Consider the following 13,568-nt stretch of genomic DNA (forward strand, 5'->3'; position numbering starts at 1 on the left):
CTAAACTGACTACTTAAAACTTGCCTGTTCTTGTGGCAGATGTATGAGATTGCTTCCATTTCTGAGGGGAAGTACTAATCACAGTGGAAACACATGTACCAATACTAACCTGCATCGTTTTGAATATAAGCTCTCCACAGGATTCTGGGTTACAGGCAGAAAAAGTCATAATTTTAACCAAAAGGACACAAGGTAGAAATATTAGCACTATTCATTCTAACAGAGACAGGGGGTCATACCTCAATTTCTGAATCATTGGAATCCAGCTGTGGTGGAAGGATGGGCAGCATGGGCTGGCCCATTTTAGCCATCCGAGAGATCAACTTAGCTTTGACTGTATCAGGATTCTAAAAAGAGAAGAGAGTCACAAAAATCACTATAATCAAGGCTCACTACTTTAGTCCTATGTCTTTGGCTCTTAACTCAAATCCTTCAGTAAGCCCCCCTGCCATGTTGATTTGAAACTATTTCTTCTACAAAATAAGAATTAAATATTTCTTGCCAAAGAAAGCACACACGGGTCACAATTAATAATAGCAGTAAAAAATAATTCCCTGTATGTTGGAATGAACACAGGGGTTCCACATGTATTACCTTATTTCAATCAAGTCTCCTACCAGGTGTAATTCTTCTCATTTTACAGGTGAAAAACTATATACAGATCAAGGGAAAGAGGCATTGTAGATGACAGTACCCTCTGAAAACCCTGGGAGAAATTCAGCAAATAGATGTTCAGAAAAGATTTGGGGAAAGAAGGAAACAGGAGCTCTTTGTTCCAAATTCAGGTTCATATAACTCTGACTTGGCATTGACTACACACTAGTCCCTGTGCTAGAAGCCTCTATATCTGTTCAAGTGCAGCCTTCAGAGTGGAGAGTACATACCCTGAGGGTATATATGATGATCTATTGGGCATAAAAAGAAATGACCATAACCTCTATTTTTGGATTATTTTAAGCGGTTATAAACGTAAGATATTAAACTTATTTATTACAGGGATGGACAGTACTTTATACAATTTGTAAACAGATATATATTGGGTGCATGTTCTCATTTTTTTAACTGATCAGAGGGACATAATCAAAGAAAGCCGGGCCCGTCAAAAGAGGACTAGATATACCATATCCACACAGTGGCATAGCCCCATCTAGAGATTAAAAAAAGAACGAGGAAGCTTTCGGTATGCTAACACGGAAAGATACTGTTACATATACCATAATGTAAAAAGCATGGAGGACAACACATATACTATGCCATTTTTTGTGAAAGGATGGAAAAATAGAATATACATTCCTATTTGTTTGCAGCTGCATTAAAAACATTAAAAGAATATATATGAAACTAATAAAAGCAGTTACCTAAAAGGAGAGGGAGATAGGATGGGGTAGATGGGGCTAGGGGCAGGAGTGAATCTTCGCAATGTATATCTTCTTGTATTGTTTTGATCATTATCAAAACATATGAATGTAATCACCTATTCAAAACAAAAAATAAAAACTTAAATGTAAAAAGAAAGAAGAAGATGGTGAGTTTTGCCTCAATTAAAAAAAAAAAAAAGAAAAAACTATTGGGGCGCCTGGGTGGCTCAGTCAGTTGAGTGTCCGACTTCGGCTCAGGTCATGATCTCACAGTTTGTGAGTTCGAGCCCCGCGTCGGGCTCTGTGCTGACAGCTCAGAGCCTGGAGCCTGCTTCGGATTCTGTCTCCTTCATTCTCTGCCCCTCCCCACTTGTGCCCTGTCTCTCTCTCAAAAATAAATAAATGTAAAAAAAAAAAAAAAAAACAACTGTAAAAGACAAAAGAAAATTTTTTAAAAGTTTGAAGACCAAGTGTCTACTGGAAGTTACTGAAGCTTAGAAATAGGTGACAACAATAGCTCTGCCTAGAAAGTACCAGAGAACCCACACTAAATAATTTTCGTGACCGTTTGAAGATCTGAGGTTATCATTGTTTTTCAATTTTCTTAATTCTCTGGCTTCAAGTTTTGGGGTTCTGGAGATCACTCGTTATACATACCAAATCAATTATTTGTTTAATAATTCCTGCTTTAGGCTGATTATAAACAAGTAAACCAGGGCCAGAGAGAAATTAATCATCAGTTTCACTCTACGCAATTATCTTGTTTCCCAGCATGGAGGCGAAGGCCCCAGGGCTTTCATCTCATCCTCATGCGGCAAACTCAGATGCCTTCACCGACCAGGCAGGGCAGCAGTCAAGAACAGTGTTCATGCTCCCAAAGGCTTTCAAATCCAAATTCTACTACAACCGTATGCTAGTCTTCTCATCTTGCAGTCAGAGAAACACAGAGGCCCAGTGACTGCCTCAAAGTCAACTAGTTGGTGAATTAGTGCAGGATTCGTCTAAGACAATGAAAGCGTGAAGCCACACATTGTTAGCAGTAATCATGATAATAACGAGAGCTAATGTTAAGTGAACGCTTACAGTATGCCATACACAATGCTAACACCTCCACAGACATTATTTTATTTAAACTTCATAAAAATCTCTTAAGTATAAAGTGAAGGCATACTTTATGTAGGCTCTAAGCTTAGTGCTTTACAAACAGATCACAAGAACCCTTTAAAGGAACTATGAGAATTATATCCACTTTAATAATGAAGAAGCTGAGGACTAGAAGTTAGATAATTTTCTCAAGGCCACAAGTTTACCAGAATAAAGATCTGAACACAGGTCTGTCCTTGTAGAAGCCCAAGCTAATTTATACTAATTTCCAAGGAAGGGGAAATTAATAAAATAGTGAACTTTTTTTTTTTTTTTGTCTATCCTACCCTAGGCACATGAAACCTTTCAGCAGACTTGGGGTGAGGGAGACAGACTTGCATACTCACTGTATTTACTGTCAGCTGTTCATTGAGGGAGTTAGATTTGATACGAAGAGCCGGCTCCCTGAAAGTAACACACATGCTAAGATAAAAAAAAAAAAATCCCAAATCCATAATCTTAAGTCTCAATCATATTAGATAAGCAAACTGTTTTTGAAAACATTTGTCAATTCACTTGCTGTGAAAGAGAATTTTAATCATTCTTCAGTTTGCACAATCTCTGAAAGTTGGTGAAAATGAATAATTTTCCATTCAAATTGTTTTGATTATTTCCATTTTTTTCCCCTTGAGTATGTGCTTTATGTTTATGCCTTTTACCCAATTTTCTTCCATGGTCTGGCAGGTATTCATATACATCTGAGTTAGTGGTTTAAAAGACTGTGAGTATTAATCAATTCTTTGTCAGAAAAATCTTCAAGCAAATATTTTCCCCACTTCCCTCATCTCATTTTTTGCCAATTATTTAAAATTATTTTAGTTTGCAACTATACCTTATTTCTTAACCCCTCTAAGGATCGCTTCTATGGACAATAAAAAAGCATGATACAACTTCAGGATCTTACCCTGATTTGAAAGGCACCGATGTAGGTGGTGATACAACAGGGTCAGCAGAGAGGCTGTCCGCACCTGGTATGGGAGAAGGGGCGGCGGAATCGCGGGAGCTAACGCTGTGCCCATCAGAGCCAGAATCTCTGGCAAACTTGACCTGGGAAGAGATCAACCACAGGTGGAACAGGCTACAAAAAAGAGATCCTGCCTTCTCTGCCCTCCTTTCTTTTACTTATTCTTCACTACACAAGTCATTACCTGTTCCCTTGTAGCAAATCAGAAAATGTAGATAAGCCAATCATCATCTCCATCATCATCATCATCCGTAATCCAACCACGACACAATAACACTGCTAGAGTCTGTGCAGTGTTTCACATCTATGTGTTTGTATATTTTTTACAAAAAAGGGACCATATTGTTTTGAAACCTGCTTTGCTCACTCAGTAATACATTTCCATGTTACTAAATTACCAATCTACAACATCATTTTTAACTACTGAAGAGTATGTCTAACTTCAAGGGCCATACCCATACCTGCTATTATCTAGAAGAAAAAGTCTCTAAAAGACTATGGAAACCGAAGTCTTAAATATGTTGCTACAAAATTTATTTCTCCAATTCCTAGTTGTTAGACATCCAGTTCATTTCTAATTTCCCTGTCACATCATAAACAATACTTCTATGAATGACTTTTTATCTATATCTTTGCACATAATCTTTCCCAAAGTATAAATTCCCAGAAGTTAAACAGTTGGAGAAAAGGTATGTTCATTTTTAAGGCTTTTGGTATACACCACTACATTTCACACCACAAAGGGTGAACTCCTCTCTCTCTACTCCACAAGTAGTGTGTAATGTTCTCTTGATGCTCATCACACTGGGTATTATCATTCTGTATCAGCCTGGTCAATTTAATAAGCATGTCAATTTGTAATTCATTGATTATTAGTAATATAGAGTATTTTTTTCCTCATGGTTACAAAATGCCAGTCTTAATGGATTCAAATTGGTTTGCTTTTTTTTTAAAATGTTTATTTATTTTTGAGACAGAGTGAGACAGACACAGAGTGTGAGCGGGGAAGGGACAGAGAGAGAGGGAGACACAGAATCCAAAGCAGACACCAGGCTCCGAGCTGTCAGCACAGAGTCCGACGTGGGGCTTGAAATCACGAACTGTGAGATCATGACCTGGGCCGAAGTCAGACGCTTAACCAAACTAAGCCACACAGGTGCCCTGGTTTGTTATCCAAGACCAATCATGACTTCCTCAAAGTCAAAGGAAAACTCAGAATATAAAAGCTGTGGAAAAGGCAGCTCAAAGCACATCAGTAAAAGAAGGCTGGAATGACTCAGCAGAGATAAAGGTGTTCAATTAGGAAAGTCCTTGAGAAGAAAAGCATATCATTGGTTGCAGCAGAAAGAACAGCCACAGTGAAGATAATCATAATTTTTATTTTCTACATTATATTTTATAGTCACAAACACTAGCACACCTAACAAACACAATGTAAAAGCAAACAAGGTCTTTTTTTTTTTTTTTTTTGGAGGGGAGCATTAATTTATTTAACCACAATTTGTTACAAATTTTATTGTAGAAATTCTACATATTCACGATAAAAATTTTGGAGAATGTACAAAAGAAAAGTTTCTTTTTTTTTTTTATTTTTTTTTTTTTAAATTTTTTTTTTTTTTTTTTTTCAACATTTTTTATTTTATTTTTGGGACAGAGAGAGACAGAGCATGAACGGGGGAGGGGCAGAGAGAGAGGGAGACACAGAATCGGAAACAGGCTCCAGGCTCCGAGCCATCAGCCCAGAGCCTGACGCGGGGCTCGAACTCACGGACCGCGAGATCGTGACCTGGCTGAAGTCGGACGCTTAACCGACTGCGCCACCCAGGCGCCCCACAAAAGAAAAGTTTCTGAACTCCATTTCCATTCCCCAGAAAAAGTCACTTCTAATCATTTTTTTTAACATTCCAGAAATTTCCTATGAAGATATGGGCAATATACATGTATCTATCTGTATAGATACAGACATACATATGTACATGTGTATGACTGTGTATATACATTTTTATATGTTTGTTCATAAATATTTTATATATTTACATACACATGCATATATGAGATCATACTATCCATACTAATTTGCAACTTGCTTTTTTCACTTAACAACAGATTTTGCATATTCTGTAAGAAATGCATAAAAGTCCACTCCATGAAAAACCGTAACTTACCAGTTGCTTAATGATGGATATTTAAGTTATTTCCAGTTTTTATTATTATAAACAACATGACAGAGAGAGGAAGCTAAGTATCTCTATCTATGTACAGATATCTTTGCATTATTATGTAAACATAGAGACAAAATAAATTAAATTTGTAGCCATGGAAATACTAAGGCAAAAATCACATACATTGGATAGGAACCACTATTTTACAGACAGAGTAAAAAAGTTAGTGTAGAGAACTAACTTGTTCAGTCACTACCTCTTCTAGACTCAACAGAGCACCAGGAAGGACATAAACCTTGGTCTTTAGGTTCCAAAGCTGTAGCTCTTTCCAACTATACCATTTCTTTAAAAAATAAAAAATAAAATAAAAAGTCTTTGAACTTGTTTTTCAAACATATTTATTCATTTTACTTAATGGCAAAAAGGACTCATCAAACACAAAACAGCACAATTTCACTCACCCGCCTCATCTCCACCTCGTACACCAGGATTGAGTCTGGCGACTGAGTCCATCCGGTTACCCCTTCAGAGCCGGCAGCACAGGCTGGAGGGATGACAAGCAACCGCTTCCCTCCTTTTTTCATGCCCAGCATCCCATCCTCCCAGGCCTTCAGGAATCAGACAAGAGGAAAAGCTTATCAGACACAAGCCTTCTCATAAGACAAAATGAAGTGCTGGGATTAGGATCCTCTCATCCACACTTTCAGATTTGGACCTCTAAAGATCCTAGAGAGAGATCAAGTTCAACTATTCCCCTTGCCAACCCACCCCCCCAACTGCCACCGGTTATAAGAATATCTAGAATACTCCTTCTATTCACTTGTAAAAGCCAGCATATTTGGGGCTAGATGAAATACACTTATCTTAGATAATGAGAGAAACTGGAGGAGAGAATGGTATTAAAAGAGAAATAATTTGCAACTACGTGGATGGAACTAGAGGGTATTATGCTAAGCGAAATTAGTCAGTCAGAGAAAGACAAATATATGACTTCACTCATATGAGGACTTTAAGATACAAAGAGATGAAGGAAGCAAAAATAATATAAAAACAGGGACGGGGACAAAATAGAAGAGACTCATAAATATGGAGAACAAACTGAGGGTTGCTAGAGGGGTTGTGGGAGGGGAATGGGCTGAATGGGTAAGGGGCATTAAGGAATCTACTCCTGAAATCATTGTTGCACTATATGCTAACTAACTTGGATGTAAAGTAAAAAATAAATAAATTTTAAAAAAGAGAGAAATAAAAGCTATCATTCATTAAACACATTTTCCAAGTACTCTGGTAAGTGCTTTACTTGGACTGTGTTGTTTAATCCCTAAAATAACCTCATAAGGTTAGACGCATTATCCCCATTTTACAGATAAGAAAACTGAGGCTTAGGGAGGCTTAAGTAACTAACCCAAGATCAAATTGTTAGTGAATTGTTAAGCCAAGATGTAACACTAGATCTATCTAGCTTTAAAGGTCAGGCCTTAACTCCTATGATCTATAAGAAAGTCTCCAAAAGATTCTAAGAAAAGGAGTGATAAACAAAGCTATGAAGAAAACCAAAAACCTTTTTGTCACTTGAGTGGCAATGAGTACTTTTACCAATGAGTACTTTGTAACACCTCTACATTCCTGACACAACGATAGCCCACATTTGTAAAATACTCTGAATTTTATAAAACACTTGCACAGTTGGTAAGGAAAAACTTCACAGTGTGAACCCAAGTCCTCAGACTCCAATCCCAGTGTTCTGCCTGCTATATCATAGCTGCTCACAACGATTGGAAAATGCTGATTCAAAGCATCTCAGACAGATAAAAATCACCCAGTATGATACAGTTCTAGAAGAAACAGTTTCACTTCTCTCCCTATAAGGCTACAAGAAGGACTTAATAATTTCCTCACAATAACACAATGAAAAAGAAACAGTAGGAATTAAAGAAATGTCTTCATCTTCGCCTGAGTGGCTCAGTTGGTTAAGCATCCGACTTCCGTTCAGGTCATGATCTCACAGTTCATGAGTTCGAGCCCCGCGATAGGCTCTGTGGTGACAGCATGGAGCCTGGAGCCTGCTTTGGATTCTGTGTCTCCCTCTCTCTGCCCCTCGCCAGCTCGCACTCTGTCTCTCTCTCTCAAAATAAGCATTAAAAAAAAAAAATTCTTAAAAAAAAAATGTCCCCATCTTCAATATATTCTCATAGGTTAAATTTTCCCATGTAGTTTTCCAGATCACGTGGAACTTTTTTTTCCTACTTTTTCACCACACCTTTCTGGACTCAATGCACCCAGGCTAGAAATTTCACAAATTTAATCTAAATTAAGCCCACCACAATTAATAAAGTCATACAAAGAACACAGTTAACACTGTACCTTGATGACTTTTCCTGATCCTAATTTCAGGCGAAGCAGCTTATCTTTGTTAGCAGTAGAATCCAAAACCTGCAATTTGATCAAAGTAAATGAGGTCAGCCAATTTCCAAAAATAATAGTAATAATAATAATAATAATAATAATAATAATGTGATAGTCAATATAGATCAGCACAGTATTCCTGGAATAAGGAATGTCAAATATACTGGGCAGGGGCAGGTGGGGGGGGGGGGGGGGTGGAGTTCTTAAAAGACCCAAAAAGAAGGGACCACATCATGGCTAAATTGGGACTTGAATGTCCATTTTTTTTGACTTAGTCTAAAGTTCTTTCTATCACATCATACTGCTTTTGAGAGCGTAATGATATTAAAACACAAAAGTCCATTCTATTTCCAGTATCTATTACACAAAAAAAACCAAAGAAACAATTGTACAAAGAAGTCTAAAAAGAAGTTTTAAGCTTTGTGCAGTTGGCAGTATCATAGCCAATGAGGTTTATCTGAGGTGTGATTATTGCTAATACAAGTTCTAAGACCTAATCCCATCAGAATAAATTCAAGTTTGAAACCAGTATAGAAGGACAAAGACATACACACAAACCATTACCAAAAGTGATACTTAGGAGGAAACTGGTTTCCATTCTAAATAGATGAGACCAGGTGGCACTGAACAGATTGAACATATTAGCATTTCATGACTATACACCAAAAGCAGTCAGAGCAGGGTCCCTGAAAGATTTCTATTTGCCAAGAGCAGCAACTCACAGCAGTAATGCTTTACATATGAAGAGCCCTCATGCTATTTCAGTTACAAAAGCACTTGCAGGCTACCTTTCCTTACCTGGCCCAGCACATGATTCTGAAAGAGCCAGCTGGTATAGGCCACTTCCAAAGAATCTCCAACTTCTACAGCAGGGCCCTCCACTACAACGAGGTCCTGGCAGAGCACTGCATCTAGGGAGGGGGTGCTATTGCACTTGGCAATGCACACCTGTGAGACGAAATCAAAGCAGCATAAACTTAGTTCGAGCTCAGGAAATATTATCGTTAATGCTCTTTTCTAAACAGTGCTGTCCACTAACAAAACTGATTACGTGTTTAGGAATAAACCACTCTGAAGTCAGTAATCCTGCCAGGAATCGAAGTGCTTAAGAGTAAGGCTTTGGAGTCAGACTGTCTGGGTACAGATCTGGGCAACTGCCACTTATTAACTTATGGCCTCAGCCAAATAACTTAACTTCTGTGAACCTTATTTCATACAGGTTATTTTGTAAAATGGAGATAAAAACTCTGCAGTTAAGTTATACAACTTAGTTAATACAAATACAGTATTCGTATCTGTAGTTACTATCTGTAGTCGTGTCTGGAGTATCTGTAGTTAATACAAACACAGCACTCGGCACAGTGCCTGGCAAAGAATAGTAAGTACACAAAAAGCATTAGCTAGCATTACTCTGATGATTTTACTATTTCAGTGTTTAGGAAGAAAGGAGAGCTTCTACAACACTTTCAAAAGGCATTTCTAAAGACAAACTAGAAAAAAGGCCATTTACAAAATCATGCTGCATTCCCAGAATTTGCATCTTCGCTACTTACAGATTTAGTCATATTATCTTAGCACAAATCTTAGACAAAAGAGTCAGACACATCTTCATGAATAATTATGGTCATTTTTAAACATGATACACATGAAAAATTTGCTACTCATTTTCTTAAAAGAAAGGTTTTATGGGGTACCTGGGTGGCTCAGTCAATTAAGCATCCGACTTTTGATCTTGGCTCAGGTCATAATCTCATGATTGGTGAGTTTGAGTCTTGTATCAGGCTCTGCACTGTTAGTGCTGAGCCTGCTTGGGATTCTCTCTCTCTCCCTCTGCCCCTCCCTGCTCACTCAGTCTCTCTCTCTCTCTCAAAATAAATAAATAGAGTTAAAAAACAAGATTTCATAATTGCAATCAATTACAATGAGACATCATTTTTTACCAAGCAAACCAGACTAAAAGAAAAAGGTGATTCTAAATGTTGGCAAAGGTATAGTGAGAGAACAGATATGAATGTGAAATATTATAATCTCTCTGAAAAGCAGTATGCCAAATTGTCTATAGAACCAAAAAATATTTGGACTCTTTGACACAATCTTCCACATCTAGAAATCTAGCGCAAGTAAACAATCAGGAAAAAAAAAAGAAGACACAGACTTATATACAACAATGCTTGCTACAGTATCATGTCAGACTGAAAACAACCTAAATGTCTAAAAGTAAGGGAATGGTTAAATAAATTCAAGAACATTCATACTATGCAGCTTTCAACAATATTTCCAAATAATTTTTCATGAGGTGGGGAAAAACGCATTATACATTGTTAAAAAAAATAAGCAAAATATTGAACTCTTAAAGGAGTATGCCCATTTACATATATTACCCATAGAAAAAGGGAAACAGGGGCCTGGGTGGCTCAGTCTGTTAAGCTTCTGACTTAGTTTCAGCTCAGGTCATGATCTCATGGTTCGTGAGTTTGAGCCCCGCATTGGGCTCCGTGCTGGCAGTGCAGAAACTGCTTGGGATTCCCTCTCTCCCTGTCCTTCCCTCCCTCACGCTCTCTCTCTCAAAATAAATAAATAAACTTAAAAATAAATAAATAAGGGGCGCCTGGGTGGCTCAGTCAGTTAAGCATCTGACTTCAGCTCAGGTCATGATCTCACAGTTCATGGTTTTGAGCCCCACATCAGGCTCATGTCAGCTGACAGCTGAGAGCCTGCTTCGGATTCTGTGTCTGCCTCTCTCTCTGCCCCTTCCCACTTGCACTCTCTAAAAAAGAAATTAAAATGTTAAAAAACCTTATAAATAAATACATAAATAATTTTTTTTTTAAGAAAAAAAGAAATCTAACATATTAATAGTGGTTCCTTCGGGCACTAAGATTTCAAGTGATTTTTTAAAAAATGCTTTTCTAAATTTTCTACAAGGATCATATAACATTATAAAAGTTCTTTTGAAACACTATTTTTGAAAGATAGTTTTATTTATCCCTTAAAATAATTTATAAAGTGAAAAATGTTTGAAAGAAGTTTGCATTAAGCCTTTTTGCTCTGAAAGTCACATTTTCAAGCAATTTCAATAAACATTCCTATTATTTCTCTGAGCCACAACAAGCTCAAGTGACAAATTTAGAGTTTTGTTTTTTTTTTATGCTTGTCACTAACAACACATAGCAGGTTATAAGTTTTCCATATAGTTTCCTAAATCAAGAGAAATCCAAACTAGTGTTTGGCTTTTCACAATAAGAATAAGATGGTATTTACCTGTTTATTGAACTCCACAGCAGCCTTTTCCGACTCAAACATGATGGACCAGTTTTGTCTCTGGTCATCATAAAAGGTGCTATAGTTATTGGGCCGAACCTGGGGAAAGGAGAGATACTAGGATAACCCAACCACAGGTAGCACAGTGCATCATCTGACTGCCTAAACTCATTGAGAAGGGCCTTGACTGAAGTGGACCCAAAGAGAGATAGGGAACTTTCTTCTTCCCTCCTGCCCTCCACCAACCACCCTTGGTCCATTTCCCAGAAGGCAGGCAAGAGACTTTTTCGACAGGCTCTGTTAAGACATCCACACAGACGTCCAGGGGCTGAAATAGTAGATCTAATTCCTACCAGGTACGCACAGACCAATCTCTCCTATAAACCCTTCCCAAAGGAGCTAATGATTCCAACATGGGAAGTCTTACCATGAGCTCAAAGTTCAGATGAATCCTGGCAACAGTAACTGGCTGTTGTTGACTGATATAAAGAAGAATCCTATACTGTATTCAAGTAAAGATAGGCAGAAAAAAAAAGAGAATGGAAGTTAAAAGGCAATACAAAATCAGCAGTAAGATGTCAGGGGCTGTGCTTCAAAGAGGCATAAAACTCAAAACTCAGTTGACTGCTGAAAGCTTCGATTTTAAATTATATCCATTTTAATTGCTTCTCATTTTGGCCTTATTCTTTTACTGTAATTAGCAATGCCTTTATTTTTTCGGTGTTTCCATTGGTATGAGGGGTGACAAGAGATCTACAAATGGTCAACAGGTGCATAGAAAGATGCTCCACATCATTAGTCATTAGGGAGATGCAAATTAAAACCACAAAAAAGTACCACTTCACACCAACTAGAATGGCCATTTTTAAAAAAGGAAAAATAATGAAATAGTGGCAAGGTATTAGAGAATTTGGAACCCTCACATACTGCTTATGAAAACGTAAAACAGTACAGTTGCTGTGGAAACAGTCTGGCAGCTCCTCAAAAAGCTAAACAGAATCACCATAAGACACAGCAATTTCACCTTTAGCGCATCCCCCAAAGAGCTGAAAATAGATAATCACCAATGTTTACTGTACTATTATTCACGACAGTTGAAAGGGAGAAACTACCAAAAATGTCGATCAACTGATGAATGGATAAACAAAATGTGTTACCTACATACAACAGAATATTATCCAGCCCTGAAAAGGCATGAAATTCTGATAACATGCTACAACATGGATAAATCTTGAGAACATTACACTAATTGAAATAAGCCAGACATAAAAGGACAAATGACAAATATTGTATGATTCCGCTTATATGAAATATCTAGAATAGACAAATTCATAGAGACAATGTAAATTAGAGGGATGCCAGGTTGGCTCAGTTAAGTGTCCGACTCTTGGTTTAAGCTTAGGTCATGATCTCACAGTTTGTGAGATCAAGCCCGTCAGGCTCTGCACTGACAGCACAGAGCATGCTTGGGATTCTCTCTCTCTCTCTCTCTCTCTCTCTCTCTCTCTCTGCCCCTCCCTCTTCCTCCCTCTCTCTTAAAATAAATAAGTATTAGGGGCGCCTGGGTGGCTCAGTCGGTTAAGCGTCCGACTTCGGCTCAGGTCAGGATCTCTCGGTCCGTGAGTTCGAGCCCCGCGTCAGGCTCTGGGCTGATGGCTCAGAGCCAGGAGCCTGTTTCGGATTCTGTGTCTCCCTCTCTCTCTGCCCCTCCCCCGTTCATGCTCTGTCTCTCTCTGTCTCAAAAATAAATAAACGTTAAAAAAAAAAAAAAAAATTTAAAATAAATAAGTATTAAAAAAAGGAAAAGATTAAAGATTACCAGGGGATATGGGAAGGGAGAATGGGAAGTTTGTTTAAAGGTGACAGAGTTTTTTGTTTGGAGTAATGAAAAAGTGGAAATAGACAGTGGTGAACACTGCTCAGTATCATGAATGTACTTAATGCTATTGAACTGTGCACTTAAAAATGGTTAAAATGGCAAATATTTTCTCTCTTTTTTAATTTTTATAATTTTATTTATTTTCACAGAGAGAGAGACAGAGCGAGCAGGGGAGGGGCAGACAGAGAGAGAGAGAGAGAGAGAGAGAGAGAGAGAATTCCAAGCAGACTCCACACTCTCAGCACAGAGCCCGACACGGGGTTGGAACCCACAAACTGTGAGTTCATGACCTGAGCCAAAACCAAGGGTCAGACACTTAACTGAGACTGAGCCACCCAGGTGCTCCTGAAAATATTTTGTTTCATTTATATTTACCACCCCCCCCACACACACAC

General features: G+C 38.0%; 1 protein-coding gene and 1 pseudogene across 4 annotated transcripts in view; one reads left to right on the plus strand and one right to left on the minus strand.

Annotated features, from left to right (window-relative positions):
- The window catches only part of FKBP15 (FKBP prolyl isomerase family member 15), a 57,774-nt gene that overhangs the window by 25,027 nt on the left and 19,179 nt on the right, over nucleotides 1–13,568 (minus strand). For 3 of the 4 annotated variants that reach the window (XM_060608969.3, XM_060608968.3, XM_060608967.3), the window contains exons 5-12: nucleotides 11,722–11,796; nucleotides 11,295–11,393; nucleotides 8,832–8,981; nucleotides 7,992–8,060; nucleotides 6,089–6,235; nucleotides 3,406–3,548; nucleotides 2,849–2,906; nucleotides 240–347 (exon numbers count right to left, since the gene is read on the minus strand). In XM_060608969.3, coding sequence (XP_060464952.2) covers nucleotides 240–347; nucleotides 2,849–2,906; nucleotides 3,406–3,548; nucleotides 6,089–6,235; nucleotides 7,992–8,060; nucleotides 8,832–8,981; nucleotides 11,295–11,393; nucleotides 11,722–11,796 — 849 coding nt within the window. The remainder of the gene's footprint in view (nucleotides 1–239; nucleotides 348–2,848; nucleotides 2,907–3,405; nucleotides 3,549–6,088; nucleotides 6,236–7,991; nucleotides 8,061–8,831; nucleotides 8,982–11,294; nucleotides 11,394–11,721; nucleotides 11,797–13,568) is intronic. The other variant, XM_078436566.2, reaches the window with a different exon arrangement.
- On the plus strand, nucleotides 8,450–8,571 carry LOC132663988 (U4 spliceosomal RNA; annotated as a pseudogene).

The sequence above is a fragment of the Panthera onca genome, chromosome D4 (genome assembly GCF_046562875.1).
Source record: "Panthera onca isolate mPanOnc1 chromosome D4, mPanOnc1 haplotype 2, whole genome shotgun sequence".
NCBI lineage: Eukaryota > Metazoa > Chordata > Mammalia > Carnivora > Felidae > Panthera > Panthera onca.